Below are 16,806 nucleotides of genomic sequence, written 5' to 3'. Positions count from 1 at the left end.
GGGATGTAGATGGGACGGGGCTGTCTTAACAAAAGAAGTGAAAGATCTGGAACAGCTGCTGAGAGACAGTAAGCAAAGGCTGATTGGCCTCATCTATAACACTTCCTTTTGCCTGGATTTTTCATAAAGGACTTAGCTCAGGCTGAAACCCTTCCCGTGTTCATTATATTCATGAGACTCCTGTCCGATATGAGTTATCTGATATTCAGTAAGTTTTGTGGTCGAGTTGATTGACTTTCCATATTCATTATACACATAAGGTTTCTCTGTCCATTAAAGAACCAATTCTTTAGAAAAAAAAGTTATTTTATTATGAATTTAAACAAGAAACATGAACTCATATATGCAAAGAATAGAATTTGAAATGGAATTTGTTATAGTTTTGTCTCTTTTTCAAGGAGTATACTAAACATGGTAATAATAAAACTGTCCTTTTGTCTGTGTCCCCTCATTATGAACCAATGTTGAGTAAGGTGTTTGCTCAGAAGAAAGGTCTTCCCTCAGTCATGACATTCATAAAGTTTCTTTCCAATATGAATTTTCTGATGTTGAGTGAGCTGTGATCTCTGGCTGAAGACCTTTCCACACTCATTGCATTCATAAGGTTTCTCACCAGTATGAATTCTCTGATGTAGAGTGAGTCCTATCCTCTGACTGAAAGCCTTTCCACATTCGCTGCATTCATAAGGTTTCTCACCAGTGTGAATTCTCTGATGTAGTGTGAGTCCTATCCTCTGTCGGAAGGCCTTTCCACATTCATTACATTTATACGGTTTCTCTCCAGTATGAATTGTCTGATGTTGAGTAAGCCCTGATCTATGACAGAAGGCCTTTCCACACTCACTGCATTTATAAGGTTTCTCCCCAGTATGAATTCTCTTATGCAGATTAAGTTGTGACCTCTGGCTAAAAGCCTTCCCACAGTCATTACAGTCATAAGGTTTCTCTCCAGAATGAATTCTCAGATGTAGATTAAGTTGTGACCTCTGGCTAAAGGCCTTTCCACAGTCATTGCAAACATAAGGTTTTTCTCCAGTATGAATTCTCAGATGTAGATTAAGTTGTGACCTCTGGCTAAAGGCCTTCCCACAGTCATTGCATTCATAAGGCTTCTCTCCAGTATGAATTCTCTGATGTAAATTAAGTTGTGACCTTTGGCTAAAGGCCTTCCCACAGTCACTGCATTCATAAGGCTTTTCTCCAGTATGAATTCTCTGATGTCTAGTAAGACTTATTCTGTATCGGAAAGTCTTCTCACACTCATTACACGCATAACGATTCTCTGTAGTATGAATTTTATTATGTTGATAATTATGTTGAGTAAGCTGTGCTCTCAGGCGGAATGCCATCCCACATTCATTACATTCATAAGGTTTCTCTCCAGTATGAATTCTCCGGTGTCTAATACGGTGTGTACTTAAGCGGAATGCCATCCCACATTCATTACATTCATAAGGTTTATCTCCCGTATGAATTCTATTATGTCGATTAAGTTCTGTTTTGTGACTGAAGGCCTTCCCACATTCACTGCATTCATAAGGCTTCTCTCCTGTATGAATTCTCTGATGTTGATTAAGCTGAGTTCTCAGGCGGAAAGCCTTCCCACATTCACTACATTCAAAAGGTTTCTGTCCTGTATGAATTCTCTCATGCTGAGTAAGCTGTGACCTCTGGCTGAAGGCCTTCTCACATTCATTGCACTCATAAGGCTTCTCACCACTATGGATTGTCAGATGTTGAGTTAGCTGTGTTCTCAGGCGGAAGGCCTTCCCACATACATTACAGTCAAATGGTTTCTCCCCAGAATGAACTGTTTGATGTTGAGTAAGCTGTGAGGTAAGGTAGAAGACTTTCTCACATTCATTACATTTAAAATGTTTCTCTCTACTAGATTTTCTATGATTTTTAATAAGTGCTAAATTATACCTAAAGGAGTTTTCACATTCATTATAATTGAAATATATTTTCTTGAAGCACATTTGATTATATTTTCTATAATCTACATAAAGTTTGTGTTTTTTCTTGGTAGAATATTTATGGGAACTCTTTCCTACTACTGTCTGTTTTGAAAAGACAACTGGCCCCAGACTGAAGTTTCGCCTATGTTGACTATATTCACAGATTCTCACTTTATTCATAGACTTGTTTACCATGACTTTAGATGGCTGAAAATGTTTTTCTTCATCGTTTTGCTGACTCTTTAACTTGGCACAATATTCCCAGACTCCTCCCAATCTGGAGATGAAAGGATCATCGCTTCTGAGTATTTCTTGGGATAATTTTTCCACAGAAATGACCAACTTTGGAGGTGACTCCTTGGCTTCAAGCAGAGTCTCCCAATCTGAAAAATATAAAGAATGTAAACATTCCCCATTCACCTATCACTTGATTCTATCCTTTATTCTCCATCAAAAACAGATTTTCTAAACCTATTTCCTCCAAAAACTGCCTTCCAACCAACCAGTGTTTTCCAAAGAATAACTCGCTCCCCAGGCTGATGGGTTTGCTTCCAGACCTGGCTTATTTCATCCACTCCACAAATTTACTTTTTAACCAGTGTCGGAATTTGTACAATTACTGTTTTACGATGTGATACTGAAAGCTCTTATAATGTTAGATCCTTTCCCTTATCTTTCTGAAAAACTATTTCCTTTGTTATACCTGATGTTCTGTTTCTATTTTAAAACTCTACTTCTTGGAACTGTGATTGAAAATAGCATCAAACTACAGATTAAAGTAATACCATTTTGACTGTGTTGGTATGGCCCACCCATGGACACTTGAATACCTCCTATCTGTCATCCTATATCTCCATGAAAATAATACGGCATTGGTAGATGGGATAGGCCAAGTCCCCCTGCCCCTCTTCTCACCTCCTTTACCACATAAGTTTCCTAGTTCTTTTCCTCAAAGCTAAGGAAGTTGTCCCCAAGACTTGAATGGCACAGGGGACTAGTCCCTTGGCTGTACTGGTGTGACTTCCTGTTCACCTAAGGGCATGAATGACCTGAGCACACGGAACAGCCTTGGCAGATCCCAAGTTAGACACAATATAGTACAAGAGGTTATCCCACACTAACAGCTATGACAGCTAACATTTATACAGCACCTACTACGTGCAGGCACTGTTCTAAGTACTTTCCAAGTATTTTCTTATCTGATCCTCACAACAATCTTGGAAGGTAGGTGATTATCGTTCTCATTTTACAGATGAGGAAACGAGGCAGGAAAAGTGACTTACTAGGGTCACACAGCTAGTAAATGTCTGAGGCCAGATTTGAATTCAGGTCTTACTGACTCCAGGCACAGCACTCTATCCACTATGCCAGCTAGCTGTCTCAGTCTCTGGATAGTAGCTATTCTATATAAAAAGAAATGTACCATAGATGGAAGCAAAGTACGTAACACTGGCTGAACAGAGTATCCACAGAGAGGATACGCTTTTACACTGCTATTGTGATAAAGTCATCTCCATTAGTTTTTAGACGGATGTTCCAACTCTCACTCAGTTATCTATCATATCACCTACAAAATACTCCTACCTCCTTTTTATCAATACTCAGTCCCTTCATTTGTTTTTCATCTTTCTGCTATAGACAACTTTTCCAGTACTAAGTCAAACAAAAGCAATAGGAAAGAGGGTCACCAGTAAAGCCAGAGCCAGGGCAAATAAGCCAGTATCCCAGTAAGACCAGAGACTGGCCAGATGTATGGACTGTGCCCAGAAACAGTAAGAGAGGAGGGCTTCCTCAGAGAGTTCCAAGGGGGTCAGAAACCCACAGCTGGTACTTTAGAAGACACCAGGAATGGCATCAACCAATGTCTGCACAGCAGCACTCATACCAAGATAGCTTAGAGGTGCCTGGCACTCTGTCCTGAGATACCATAGAGGAGCCTGAACCTCAAAGATCTACGGAGGCTTAATTCTGAAGATGGAAGTCAGTGCAGGAAAGCGCAGGCTAGATCCAGCAGGGGAGAGACAACACATAACGAGTGATCCCATCCAAAAGCCCAGTTCAGGAACTAAAACTGGAAAGATGAGTAAACGAAAGAAATCGCCAGTATAAAAAAGTACTCTATATCCAGATATATCCAATGATCCAGCCTAGGACCCAATAACAATATAACTGTAAAGATTTAAAGGAAACAAATGGATTTTCTTTTTTTTTTATTAATTTATTTATTTTGCTCTTTGCTGAGGCAATCGGGGTTAAGTGACTTGCCCAGGGTCACACAGCTAGGAAGAGTCAAGTGTCTGAGGCCGGATTTGAACTCAGCTCCTCCTGACTCCAAGGCCAGTGCTCTATCCACTGTGCCACCCAGCTGCCCCAAACAAATGGATTTTCACAAGGATTATAGGAATACTTCCCTAGGAAAAATGTATCAAGAGATTAAAAAATGAAACAAAAGTTCTGGTGGTAAGAACTAGAAGGAAAATAAGTAGCTTAGAAAATGGTAAACCTTACCCACAAAATGAGGCTTCCTCTGAAAACTAAAACAGACCAAATAGAAATCAATGACTCAATAAGATCACAAGAAATATTCAAAGAAAATAAAAATATTGAAAACACAGAAGGAAATGTGAGATATTTGATGTAAAACTAAGGAGAGAGAATTTAAGAAGGACTAGATTCCCTGAAAACCATAATATTTTTGGACACTATTTCAACAAAGCAAAAATGAAAATCACTCAAAGAAACCCCAAAAAGAAAGGTCCAAAGCACGGCCACCAATATGCAGCACTACCGTATCATACTGCCATCATCCAGAAAGAAGCCGTTCAAGTCCCAGCAACCACAGCCTGGACCATACAAGACCCAGAAGCTTCTAATCTGACTGATGAGATGCTGTGATACAATATTCCAAAGGAGAAGACTGAGGCTACTTCACTCAGGTAAGACTAACTTAGCCTACGAGGGTGAATGGCAAAAAGGGGACCCCAAGAGAACAGGCAAGGAGGCAGACTTTCCAGAATCCCTGAGCACCTGGAAAGAGTTCCATGCGACATAGTGCTAATATCTGAACTGGGGAAAAACAAGTATGCCTTCAGAGGCTTGGTGTCTTTGAAGCAAAGACCCTTGACAACTGTATCGTGGCTGGATTTTGCAGTCTGCTGAAGCCCATGGATCCCTTCTTAGAAGAAATGATTTATTGCCTACATTTGTAATTGAAGTAAATGCCAAATTTTAGTTAGAGGATAGTGAAAATGAAGATATTTTTACCATTCAAGTTCAGAGACCCCCTGAAATCGATCCCAAAGGGGTCTATATCCCTATATCCCTTTATCCCTATATCCCTTTTTTTAACTAGATCCCAAGTTAAGAACCCTTGGTTTAAAGGGCACAGAAGGAATTAACTAAGAAAAAGGGGAATAGAGATAGACTGATTCTGATCTGAGGGTTTTAAGATGGAAATAAGAAGGTGAAAGCAATATCCTAATGTAGAAAGGATGAAGAAGGGGATGGAAATGGCTAATTCTCATTCTTGAGATGTGCAAGGAGAGAACACAAACATGAGAGGATATGGGGGAGGAGTATTATTCAGACGTGCCCTGTCTACACCAAAGGATAAATAGGCTGAACACACAGAGAGCTTGGTATAGAAACAAATTAAACTCCAAATCACTAATTATTAGAGAAATTAAAGTAAATCTGAGGTTCTACCTCATACTCATCAGATTGACAAAAATGACAAAAAAAAAACCAAAAAACAAAACCAACCCAAACACATTGGAGGGGCTGTGGAAGGACTGTCACATTAATGCACTGCTGGTGGAGACGTGAACCAGTCTGGCCATTTGGGAAATGCCCACAAAATAATTAAGCTCTCTGACCCAGAAATACCATTACCAGGCCCAGATAACCAAAAAGATCACACCAAGAGGAAAATACCCTATCTGTACAAAATTATTTATAGTTGTCCTTTTTTTTGAAGCAGAGAAATGGAAATTAAAGGGGTGCCTGTGCCATTCCGGAATGGCTAAATAAACATGCTCCATACACATACATGAATATTATTCTTTCATGAGAAACAACAGAATAGACCATGTCATTGAAATGGAAGAATACCTGTAATGAAATGGTACAAAACAAAGGCAGTCGAACCAGGAAAACAATTTATATAGAGGAAACAACATTGCAAAGGAAAGCCCTGAAAGACTGAAGGGCTTTGATCAAAGCGGTGACCAGTTGAGTCTCCAAGGAGGACTGATGATCAGGCACGGTACCCACCTTCTCAACAGAGGACACACATGCACAAGGCTGTCAGATACGTACACTACACAGGCTTGTTTTGCTTCACTATACTTACAGTAAAAAAATCTCTATCCTAAGCATTTCAACTAGAATTTAACATTTAAAATCTATTTTCCAAAAAATCAACCATATAAAAAGTCATATAGGAAAAGCAGTTCTCTTGGAAAAAAAATTATCAGTAACCCCACGAATATTTGTTCAAATGCTAATGATCGGAGGACTTCACATGATTATGATGAAGAGTCAGAAGAAGAAGGTTCAAGGGCCCCTCTGCCACTGCCTATCCCAGTCACCTGGTCACTGCCTCTCTGGTCCCCGGGCTCCCTTGCAGTTTGGAATCTGCCCAACAGCCATGCACCTATTAAGAGATTTTGTATATTTGTGCAACAACTATCACCATGTAAATGGAAACAAACCAAAAAACCTGCTCTCTGTGTGTTCAGCCTATCTATCCTTTGGTGTAGACAGGGCAAGTCTGACAGAGGCTACAGTGCCAGGCAGTTCCGCCTTTCCTTCTCAGTCCTGGGAATTCTGAGGCAGTGTCCTGTCCTATGACCTGTGAGGATGCTCCCTGTGAACGGCAGAGCTGAGTCTCACCTGAAGAGCCGCTTCTCCGGCCTCCTCCCCCCGGCTTCCACGGTGCTCCCCCTCGCTCCAGCTGATAAATCACAGACGGTTTGTAAACCACCAGCCCTGCTCATCAGGAACAGGAAAGTTAGGAACAGAAGCTACCTCAAAACCAAATCCCTGCCCCTGCTCCTTTTAGGGAAGTTGGGCGTGCTCAGAGGGGCCAGATAGGAATACACACAAACTCAGAAGGATGCTCTAAAAAGCAAGGGTACACAAACCAAGAAAAGTCTCACCGATCAATTTCTTAAGAGGAAGGCAGTCTTTTGTCTTTAGGCATCTGGCTCTGGGGCTTTAGGGGAGCATCTAAGGCCTAAGGAAAGGCCATGCGGAGGGTCAACACCTCCAGGGATAATACAACCAAGCTGCCAGCTTCCCTGGTGCATTAAGCAAAACTTGCAACTTGTGAACAGGGGCTTTTTACTTGTAAAAGAATACTGTCAGTTGGCCACAAAAGAATGAGCCATCTCTGACCTATTCAGGCCAAATGACAGTTGCTCAACACTGAAGATGCCCCTATTATATTTACTCAGGGAAGAACTAAAGACCCTCCCCTGGGTGAGCCCCAAGTCCCGGGGGAGCTTCCTCACCCAGGCACACCAGGTTCCTGAAGTTCTCCAGCATCACCTCCCGGTACAGCTCCTTCTGAGAAGGTTCTAGGTGCCCCCACTCCTCCGGGGTGAAGACCACGGCCACATCCTGGAAGGTCACTGACCCCTGAAACACCAGACAGGAATGCTTATCCAGGGACTCTGCCTTGTACAGACTTATAGATCTGAGGGAAGAATGGAAACTCCAAAACATGAGTTCTTAACCCTTTTTGTCAAGGGCCCCACTCTGGTGTCTACTGAAATCTACAAACTTGTTCTCAGAATCATGTTTTTAAATGCATAAAATAACTACACAGCATTAGGAAGGAAACCCAACCAAAAGTTGGTGAAAACAAAGCACTCTGTAAAGGCTTCCCACAGTCTGAGCAGTCACAGGATGCTGTGGTGGTGGGGAGCTGGACTCAGTCAGGAAGACCATTAAGGTCCCACCTTGGACACACCCTAGCTCTGAGCAGGGGATGCTCCACCTTCAAGGAAAGCTCCCACTCCCAAGGCAATCACAGCACTGCTATTAAAAAACCACACACACACACACACACACACACACACACACACACACACACACACACACACACACACACACACACACACAATTCTGCAGTGCATGCAGTCAGAAGAGCCCCATGACTGCCCCCAGGCATGACTAAAGGGAGTGGGGGGGGAGTTAACCCAGGACTAGGAGGTGTCAAAGCTGGAACAGCCACAGAGAGAAGGTCTTTAAAAGGTTCAGGATGCAGCATATTCTGAAGTCAAATATTCACTAGTAAATATGACTCTGGGGCATCTAGGTGATAGGTGCAGTGGATAGAGCATTGGGCCTGGAGTCAGGAAGACTCATCTTCCTAAATTCAAATCTGGCCTCAGACACTTACTAGCTGTGTAATCCTGAGCAAGTCAATTAACCCTGTCTGCCTCAGTTCCTCATCTATAAAATGAGCTGGAGAAGGAAATGGCAAACCACTCCAGCATTTCTTCCAAGAAAACTCTAAATGGGGCCATGAAGAGTCAGACACGACTGAACAGCACCACCTATGACTCAGTTTATACTAGATTCTGAAACATGCAATGAAATAATCATTCTATTTAAATGTTTAGTGCTTAACTCTTTTTTCTTCATTTTTACATTTAATTTTTTTATTTTTTCAATTACATGTAAAAAATTTTAACATTCATTTTTTAAAATTCCCAGTTCCAGATTCTCTCCATCCTTACCTGCCCTCCTCCCTCCTTAAGAAGGCAATTTGATATAGATTACACATGTGCAGTCACGCAAAACATTTCCATGTTAGCCATGCTGCGAAAGAAAACAGACTGAAAAAGCAAGACTGAAGAAAGTTTAAAAAAGGATGTTTCGATCTGCATCCATATGCCATTAGTTCTTTCTGGTGGGTTTTTTTTTTAAATAGCATTTTTCATCTAAATCCTTTGGAACTGTCTTGAACCATTGTACAGATCAGAACAGCTAAGTAATTCACAGTTGATCATCACACAAGCTTTCTTTTACTGTGCACAATGTTCTCCTAGTTCTGCTCCTTTCATTTTGCATCAGCTCGTGTAAAGCTTACCAAGATTCTCTGAAACCATCCTACCTGTCATTTCTTATGGCACAATAGTATCCCATCATAATCATATCCCACAACTTGTTCTTCTATTCCCCAACTAAAGGTCTCCCTCAATTTCCAATTCTTTGCCACCACAAAAAAGCTGCTATATTTTTGTACATATATGTTCTTTACCTTTTTCTTTGACCTCTTTGGGATACAGACCTAGTACAGTGCTTTGAGGGGTCAAAGAGTATACACAGCTTTATAGACCTTCGGGCAGTTACAAATTTTTCTCCAGAATGGCCGGATCAGTTCCCAACACCAACTTTCCCCCCCACCATTAATGTCCCAATTTTTCTACATCTCCAACATTTGTCATTTTCCCTGTCATATTAGCCAACCTGATAGGTGTAAGGTAGTACCTCAGAGTTGCTTTAATTTGATTTGCTTTAATGAATGGGAATTTAGAGCATTTTTTCATATGACTATAGATGGCTTTGATTTCTTCTTCCGAAAATTGCCTGTTCATATCTTTTGACCACTTATCAACTGGGGAATGACTCATATCCTTATAAATTTGACTCAGTTCTCTATATATTTGAGAAATGAGGCCTTTATCAGAGACACTGACTGTAAAAAACTGTTCCCAGCTCCTTCTTCTCCTGGCTGCACTGGTTTTGTTTTTGTAAAACCTTTTAATTTGATGTAACCAAAATTATCCATTTTACATCTCATGATGTTATCTCCTGTTTGGTCATAAATTCTTCCCTTATCCATAAATCTGACAGATAAAATATTCCATGCTCCCATAATTTGCTTATGGTGTCACCCTTTATTTCAAAATTACGTATCCACTTTGACCTTATCTCTGTAGATAGAGTAAAATGTTGGTCTACACCTAGTTTCTGCCAAACAGCTTTCTAGTTTTCCCAGAAATTTTTGTCAAATAGTGATTTTTTGTCCCCAAAGCATGGATCTTTGGGTTTGTCAAACACTAGATTACTATGGTCATTTACAACTGTGTATCGTGTACCTCATTCCACTGATCCGCCACTCTATTTCTTAGCCAGTACCAACCAGACTGTTCTGAGGATTAGCGTTTTGTACTACAGTTTGAGGTCTGGCTCAGCTAAGCCATTTTCCTTCACATTTTTTTTCATCGATTTCTTTGATATTCTTGACCATTCTTTCTTCCAGATGACTGTTTTTATTATTTTATCTAGCCTTATAAAATAATGTCTTTGCTAATTTGATTGGTATGGTACTGAATTAATTCTCAACAACTCTGTGAGGTAAACAGCAGAAGTAAACACTCTGCCCATTTTAAAAACGGGGAAAAAATATAATAAATGGAAGGGAATGGATCACAACAGAGGGCCCTACAGCTAAAGCCGACATTGCATGCTGTGCTCGTCTGTATCACCATGACCAAAGGACTCACATCCTGGGGGCGGGGATGAGGGATGGACTCAGAGGGCAGAATGAGCCATTTTTTTTGACATGGCTAGTACAGGGATTTTTTTTTTTTGGTACCAAATTATACATATATGTTGTAAGGGTTTTATTTTTCTTCCTTTTTTTTTTCAGGGAAGGGAGGGGTGAAGTGGGTAGGGGAAAATATTTTTGTTAATAGGAAAAAATAAAAAAAAAAAGAAAGAAATCAAAGACACGTGTACCTCACCCTCAGAAGAACTAAGTCACAAATTTCTATCGTCATTTATTGAAAATCATCCATGTTTTCCATGTCTTATTAATGTACAATTAAGTATTAATTTACAATGAGAGAAACAGAGCAGTACCACTGCACTAAATGAAACACTCCCAGCCCCTTCTGCCGTTTCTCGAGAACTGCACAGTCTCAGACTCATTCAGCATCTCTCCTGGAGTGGCCTCCATGGAAGGTCCACCTTGACTCACACAGGTTTACCCTTGGCACATAGATTCTGGATGCTAGTCCGTAAAGAGGGTTTCCTCCAACATCACCTTTTACTGGGAACTATTAGGCCCGTCCATTTCTGACCTGATGGCTGACATAATTCTAGTGTTTTTGTCTTCACCTGAGTCTTACAAACACGTAAGGTGTAATTACCTAGTTTTCACAGAACAGAAATCGGACGCTCGGCATGTGGGGCCTGAGCCTGAACGCGGCTGATTCCTTCCACGTGAACAACACAAGTCTCATTGATTACATTTACCGTGCGGAGGAAGCTGCTTCTGATTCCCCTCCCAGCTGGACAACCCTCGGCACGGTTTCCAGTCTTCTCTTGACTTCCTGTCCACCTGTTAGACAGCTTCACCTAAATAAGCACAGACCAGAGGCTGCCCCCTCCACCTTCTCTCCTCATACCCATCTGGATGACTCAACCAACCCCCAAAGAAGACGGGGTTCAGGGAAATATGAGAAGCCTCAGCAAGCTCCTACAGGCTCTTCCTTCTCTGAACACAGTCAGCACCTAATGCCTTTGAGACTCGCTAGGGAGCTTCAACAACAGAGGTGGCACGATGTCAGCCCCTGCCTGCCCCTCTGGGGGTCACTCCTCAGTCTGCAGTAGAAAGAGACAGTGGGCACAGTGACAAGCTTCTCTCTGGTTGGACACGGCATCCTGCTTCCAATAGTTCCTCCTTCCCTAAGGTCTACCCTGTGCCCTCATCAGGCAGGGGGCCGCAGGGCCCGTGAAGTCACTGCAGCCGGTCACCCCCAAAACCCTCACACAGAAGCAGTGCTGGCAAAGCAGACCCTCCGTGGGCCACCACTCCCTGCCACCCCTCGGCAGCTGGCCCTGGGGAACGCCAGCTTCTCACCACACGCCCAGGAGGCACGGGGGACTCAAAGTCCCCAGGACAGGGCTCTTCACTCCGGGAGTTTCTTGGCTCCAGCCTTCAGGAGGATTTGCTTCCTCAGCTAACCTGCTTCTGGACAGAGTGCCAGCTGACTGTCTCCAGCCCTCCCTTAAGTCCATCCAGGCCTCAAGACACCCTCGGCTCAAAAGAAAAAAAAAGCTCTTTAGAAAAGGGGAAATGGAAATGGTTCAGACAGCTCCTTCCCAGAAAGGTTTGGGGACCAGCTGGTAGAATGATAGAGAGCTCTGCTTTTTAATGATGTATGTGGGAAAGGTAGAACTTTATTTATTTATTTATTTTGGCAAGGCAATTGGGGTTAAGGGACTTGCCCAGAGTCACACAGCTAGTGAGTGTTAAGTGTCTGAGGCCAGATTTGAACTCAGGCCCTCCTGACTCCAAGGCAGCTGCTCTGTGCACTGTGCTACCTCCCTGCCCCCGGAAAGGTAGAACGTTATAATCGTGGTGAGAAGAGTTCACCTAGAAAACAAAGGGGATCCTTTGGCTGGCGTGGTGGGAATCTTGGGGGTCTCCCCCTGGCCTCAGGCCTGAAGGGGTCTCTTCCTGCAACTCCTGGTTCTGCTTCTAGACCAAGCCTCACACACAGCTACCATGTTCCCGAGTCTTCTCCAGGCTAAACGAGTCCAGCTCCACGAATCTACAAGCATTTATTAACTACTTACTAGTTCAGGCTGGGCAGCTAGGGGGGCATCAGAGTGCCCACAGCATCAGGCCTGGAGTCAGGAAGACTCATCCCACCTGAGTTCAAATCCAGCCTCAGACACTTCCTATCTGGGTGGCCCTGGGCCACCCAGAAGTCACTTAACTTCTGACTGCCTAACAAAATGGATCCACCAGAGAAGGAAATGGCAAAGCACTAAAGTATTGCTGACAAGAAAGCCCCAAATGGGGTCACGAAGGATAGGACGTGACTGAACAACAAAAGAGAGGGGAATCATTCAAGTATTTCGGAGGGAAAGGCAGTCAGAAGCAGAATTTAGGAAGGAAAAATTTGGCAAAATGTGGGAGAAAATTTTTTTAAACTGAAGGAGAACAATTCTATACTCCAGGTTCTACTTTTTGGCTGGAAAAGAAACAAGATCGAGAAAAGTTAAGGAAGATATAAAGAGCATTAAGAGGTATTAAAGAGGACACCGGAGGACTAGGGACTGAGAGAGGTCCAATGGAGTAGGTCCAAGAACAAGTAGGAAGTGGGTGGCAGAAGATGTAGATGGGTTTACAACCTAGGTGCCATCCTCCCTCCGCCCTCTCATCCCTCATCCCAATCAGCTGCCACGGCTATCATTTACCTTTGAAATGAATGGATGAAGCATTTATGAAGCTCCTATTATGGGCAAAGCTCGGTGCTAAGTGCTAGGGATAAAAACACACACAAACACCTCTCCCACCTGGCCCTCCTCTCCTCTGACAGTGCCACCCCGCCCCCAGACCCTCAGCACCTCACACCTACGCTGGCTGGCGATAGCTGCTGAGGGGTCAGCTTGCCTCAAGGCTGCTCCATTCACACACCAAAGTGATTTTTCTAAAGCGAGATCGGATCATCTTACACACCCCTCCCCCCCCAATAACTCCATTGGCTCCCGGATCAAATACAAAAAAGCCTGTGGCTTTGAAAAAACCCTTTATAATCTGGCCCTTTCCACTTTCCAAGTCTTGCTTCACCTCCCTCGTTCTCTACTGTTTGCCCTTCCTTTCAAAGAAGACCAATGACATCACAGGGTGATGGCGTGCCCCATGCACGCACTGGGTGTAAGGAAGGCAGAGCTGCACAAAGCCCTAGGGCATTCTCTCTTCCGAGTCACTGAAGCCCAGTGGCAGGACAACAGACAGGAGGACCGGCGATGGCCCAGGCTGCAGCGGATGGCCTTGGCCTCTCCATGTCTGACCAAGCTCCAAGCGCTCCCCAGAGCCTGCGTCAGCTGCCTTCATAGTCGGTGGAACTGTTCTCATCCACCCATTCCACCAGCGGAAGTCTCCACATGCTTGGGGCAGATGTCCCCTAACTCACCAAAGGGCCAGAAGGTTTATCCTGTTTAACCTGGTTTAACCTGTCCCCTGAGACAGTCTACCCGGGTGTGGCCGCTGCAGATGCTACAGCTTTGTGGAAGCACGAGTCAGAGTTGGGTGAAGGCGGACGAGCGGCCTGGAAAAGGGGCTCGGCAGCCCCCCACCAGAGGCGCTCTCCTCCCCAAAGGCTCCACGCCATGCATGTTCGCATGCTGTCTCTCCTGTTAGCCCACGAACCCGTTGAGAGCAGGGATTCCTTGCTTTCTGCCTTTCTTTGTGGCCCCAATACTTAGCATGTACCTGGTACAGAGGAGGTGCTTAATAAATGCTTGCTGACTGATCCACAAAATGACAAGTTCTCTCCTTCCCAAAATATGTTGTATTTAATTACTTTGCATATGTTGATAAGAACACTTTATATTTATGCTTCACGTGTTTATATATGCACACGGGAGCACAGACTTTTCATTCTTTGTACTTGTATCCCCTGTGCCAGACACATCGTAGGTGATTAAGAAATGCTTGTGGATTAAGAGAAGCAAGCAGGGAATGAAATGGCATCATGTTTAATGAATTTGTACCAATCTAAAACACATGCACTTAATATTAAAGCGGCCAAATTCTTAGAAGAAAATCAAAGTGGAATTTTCACATAAGGTAGACAGGGCTCTAGAGCCCTATAAGGATCATCAATCAGAACTTCAAATTCAACAGTAGGGTAAACAACCTTAAATAAAAACTAGATTTAGTAAATCTAGGGAGACTTCTAAATGGAAACTTTAGCCAATGCATGTATTTCTCAGGCTCTCATGGGACTCGCACACACGCACGCACACACAAGATCAAGTATTAGAACTTAATACCAACAAAAAAAGGGAGAAAGTTAAAACAAATTAGACTATAACATAATAAAGTTGTCATCAATAAAGAAAAACATGGAAAGAGGCAAAGCTGGAGACTAAAGACTCTATGCACCTAACAACGACTGGATCAAGACCAAACCCAGAAAGAGCAGTGACCTTAGTAAGAGCACAGCGGACAACAGAGAGCTCACCTGGCCGCGGCTGGCTGCCACAAGTACAGGGGTCATTCTTCCTCTTCAACGTTCCTTCTCTCAAAGGAGAGAGTTGTCTGAGGCGGGGCTGGGGAGCAGAAGGCACCAGGAGGGGGTTACCAAGCTCCGCTGCTAACAGTCAACAAGGAGGCGGGCAGCCCCCTGAACTGGACCCAAGCCTCCTCCCCTCGAGCCGGACACTAGCAAACCTGCTCTGGGCATCAGGGTAGGCGGCTGGCCGTCCAGTGCCCACCCCGCAGCGCTGAGGGCTGAGATCGGGGCTCTGCGGGCGACACTGCCCCGGCAGGCAAGGGGGAGCTCCCCTTCTTTCCAGGGGAGCAGGGCAATGGACTTGGGGGCTCCGTGATCCTTCCTCTAGATGAGCCCGGAGACGCCCGGGGCTGCCAGGCAGCACAGGGGCCGCCGGTCACCAGGAGCAGCGGCCGCTGCCCCCGGGCCGGCTCTTCTCTTGTCCTCCCTTAGGGTTCCCCCTCCTCGCAGTCTACACCGCCTTCCTCAAGCACCTCTGCACGGAGCCCTCCCTGATTCTCACATGCACTTCGGCCACCCTTCCTGAGCACAAGCCCCCCCCCCGGGGGGGGTCGGACGGCAGCTCGCGGGTGACCCCTCCCTGCCGCACCCCACCCCCACTTTAAAGCCCAGGAGAGTTAGTGACTCCTTGTGCGACCCCAGGGCCTCCCTGGGCTCCGGCCCCACCCCCCATGACCCCGGCCACCCGCCGGGACCCCGCTCCCACCTCCCGTTTGGGGGGGTCCGAGGGGAATCCGAGGCCCCCCGCTGCGCACCCAAAGCCCTGCCCTCGGGGGGGCACGGAGGGGGGCAGGGTCCAGGGTCAGAAACGGAGGGCTTCAAGGTCAGAGTCTGCTCCGCCCCCCTTTTACAAAAAAGGAAACTGAGGCCGGAGCCGGCGCTGGCCAGGGCCCGCGAGGTGCTGCCCTGGGGATTAGGGGGGTCGGCCGAGGACGCAGGGCCGCTCCCTCCTCTCCTACCTCTCGGGGCTCCGCCCCCGGCTGCGACCTTCAGAGACTCCCGGCCACGCCCAGGCTCTGGCTGGGGAAGCAGGAGCCCGCGGGCACGGGAGCAAAGCGGAGGTGACGTCACGCTGCCCCCCCTTCTGGCGAACAAGGCCTTTCTGAAGAGCAAAGCCTTCTGGGAAACGTAGTCCAGATTCCTGCGGGGCTCCGTGCGCATGCGCGGATCCCGCCACCCTGCGCAGGCGCTTTCTGACAGTAAACAGAGACTTAGAAACCTGGATCCTTTGCCGCACCGTTTCCACAGTAACGAGTGGAGTCTCGCTTGTAATAAATGGAAGAACACTGGGCAACGTAGTGCAGAGGTCAGGCCAAGTTTGTTACACTCAAATTCCTGGAAAGGCTGCCTGGATTAGGTTCAGTGAGGTGCTGCTGTCCAGCAGAGCCCAGCCCCTACTGCACGTCCCAGCACTCCTGCTCCTGAGGCCCATCCCACGTGAGCCTTGCTTCAAGGAGTCCTTCTTACGCCTTTGAGTTGTTCACATTGTCGTGTGTTTACTCTGTATCTGGCATTTGTGTCCGTGAAAACGTTCTTCTTCCCTAGCTGAGCATAAGCCCCCTGAGGGTAAGGCCGGTCAGTGCTTTTCCTGGTGTCTCCTACCTCTATCGGTACTTGTTACACACTAGACGTTAACAAATGTTTGTTGATTGCCGGATGGCCTGGTCCCTATCTCGGGGACAGCCTCTGCAGATGACCCAAAGTCCCACGGGACTTCTCTTCGTAAAGTGTACGCTTTACGTCCCTCGATCCGAGCGTTACTTGTGTTTGGATATAATTGTCTCTGATGGCCTAGGGAG

General features: G+C 45.2%; 1 protein-coding gene across 1 annotated transcript; it reads right to left on the bottom strand.

The window, feature by feature from the left end:
• Window positions 1–288: 288 nt before the first annotated feature.
• LOC114031195 (zinc finger protein 345-like) lies at window positions 289–16,021 on the bottom strand. Its single transcript, XM_027846217.1, has 5 exons — window positions 15,967–16,021; window positions 14,957–15,044; window positions 7,472–7,598; window positions 6,852–6,947; window positions 289–2,341 (listed from the first exon to the last, which is right to left on the bottom strand). Exons 2-5 carry the CDS (start codon window positions 14,990–14,992, stop codon window positions 501–503), a joined length of 2,100 nt encoding a protein of 699 aa, XP_027702018.1. The 5' UTR covers window positions 14,993–15,044; window positions 15,967–16,021; the 3' UTR covers window positions 289–500.
• Window positions 16,022–16,806: the final 785 nt, after the last annotated feature.

This window comes from Vombatus ursinus, unplaced genomic scaffold, assembly GCF_900497805.2.
Source record: "Vombatus ursinus unplaced genomic scaffold, bare-nosed wombat genome assembly UNPS02015098.1, whole genome shotgun sequence".
Lineage (NCBI taxonomy): Eukaryota > Metazoa > Chordata > Mammalia > Diprotodontia > Vombatidae > Vombatus > Vombatus ursinus.
Note: the sequence above shows the minus strand (reverse complement) of the source record. Positions and strands in the feature narration are given on the sequence as shown.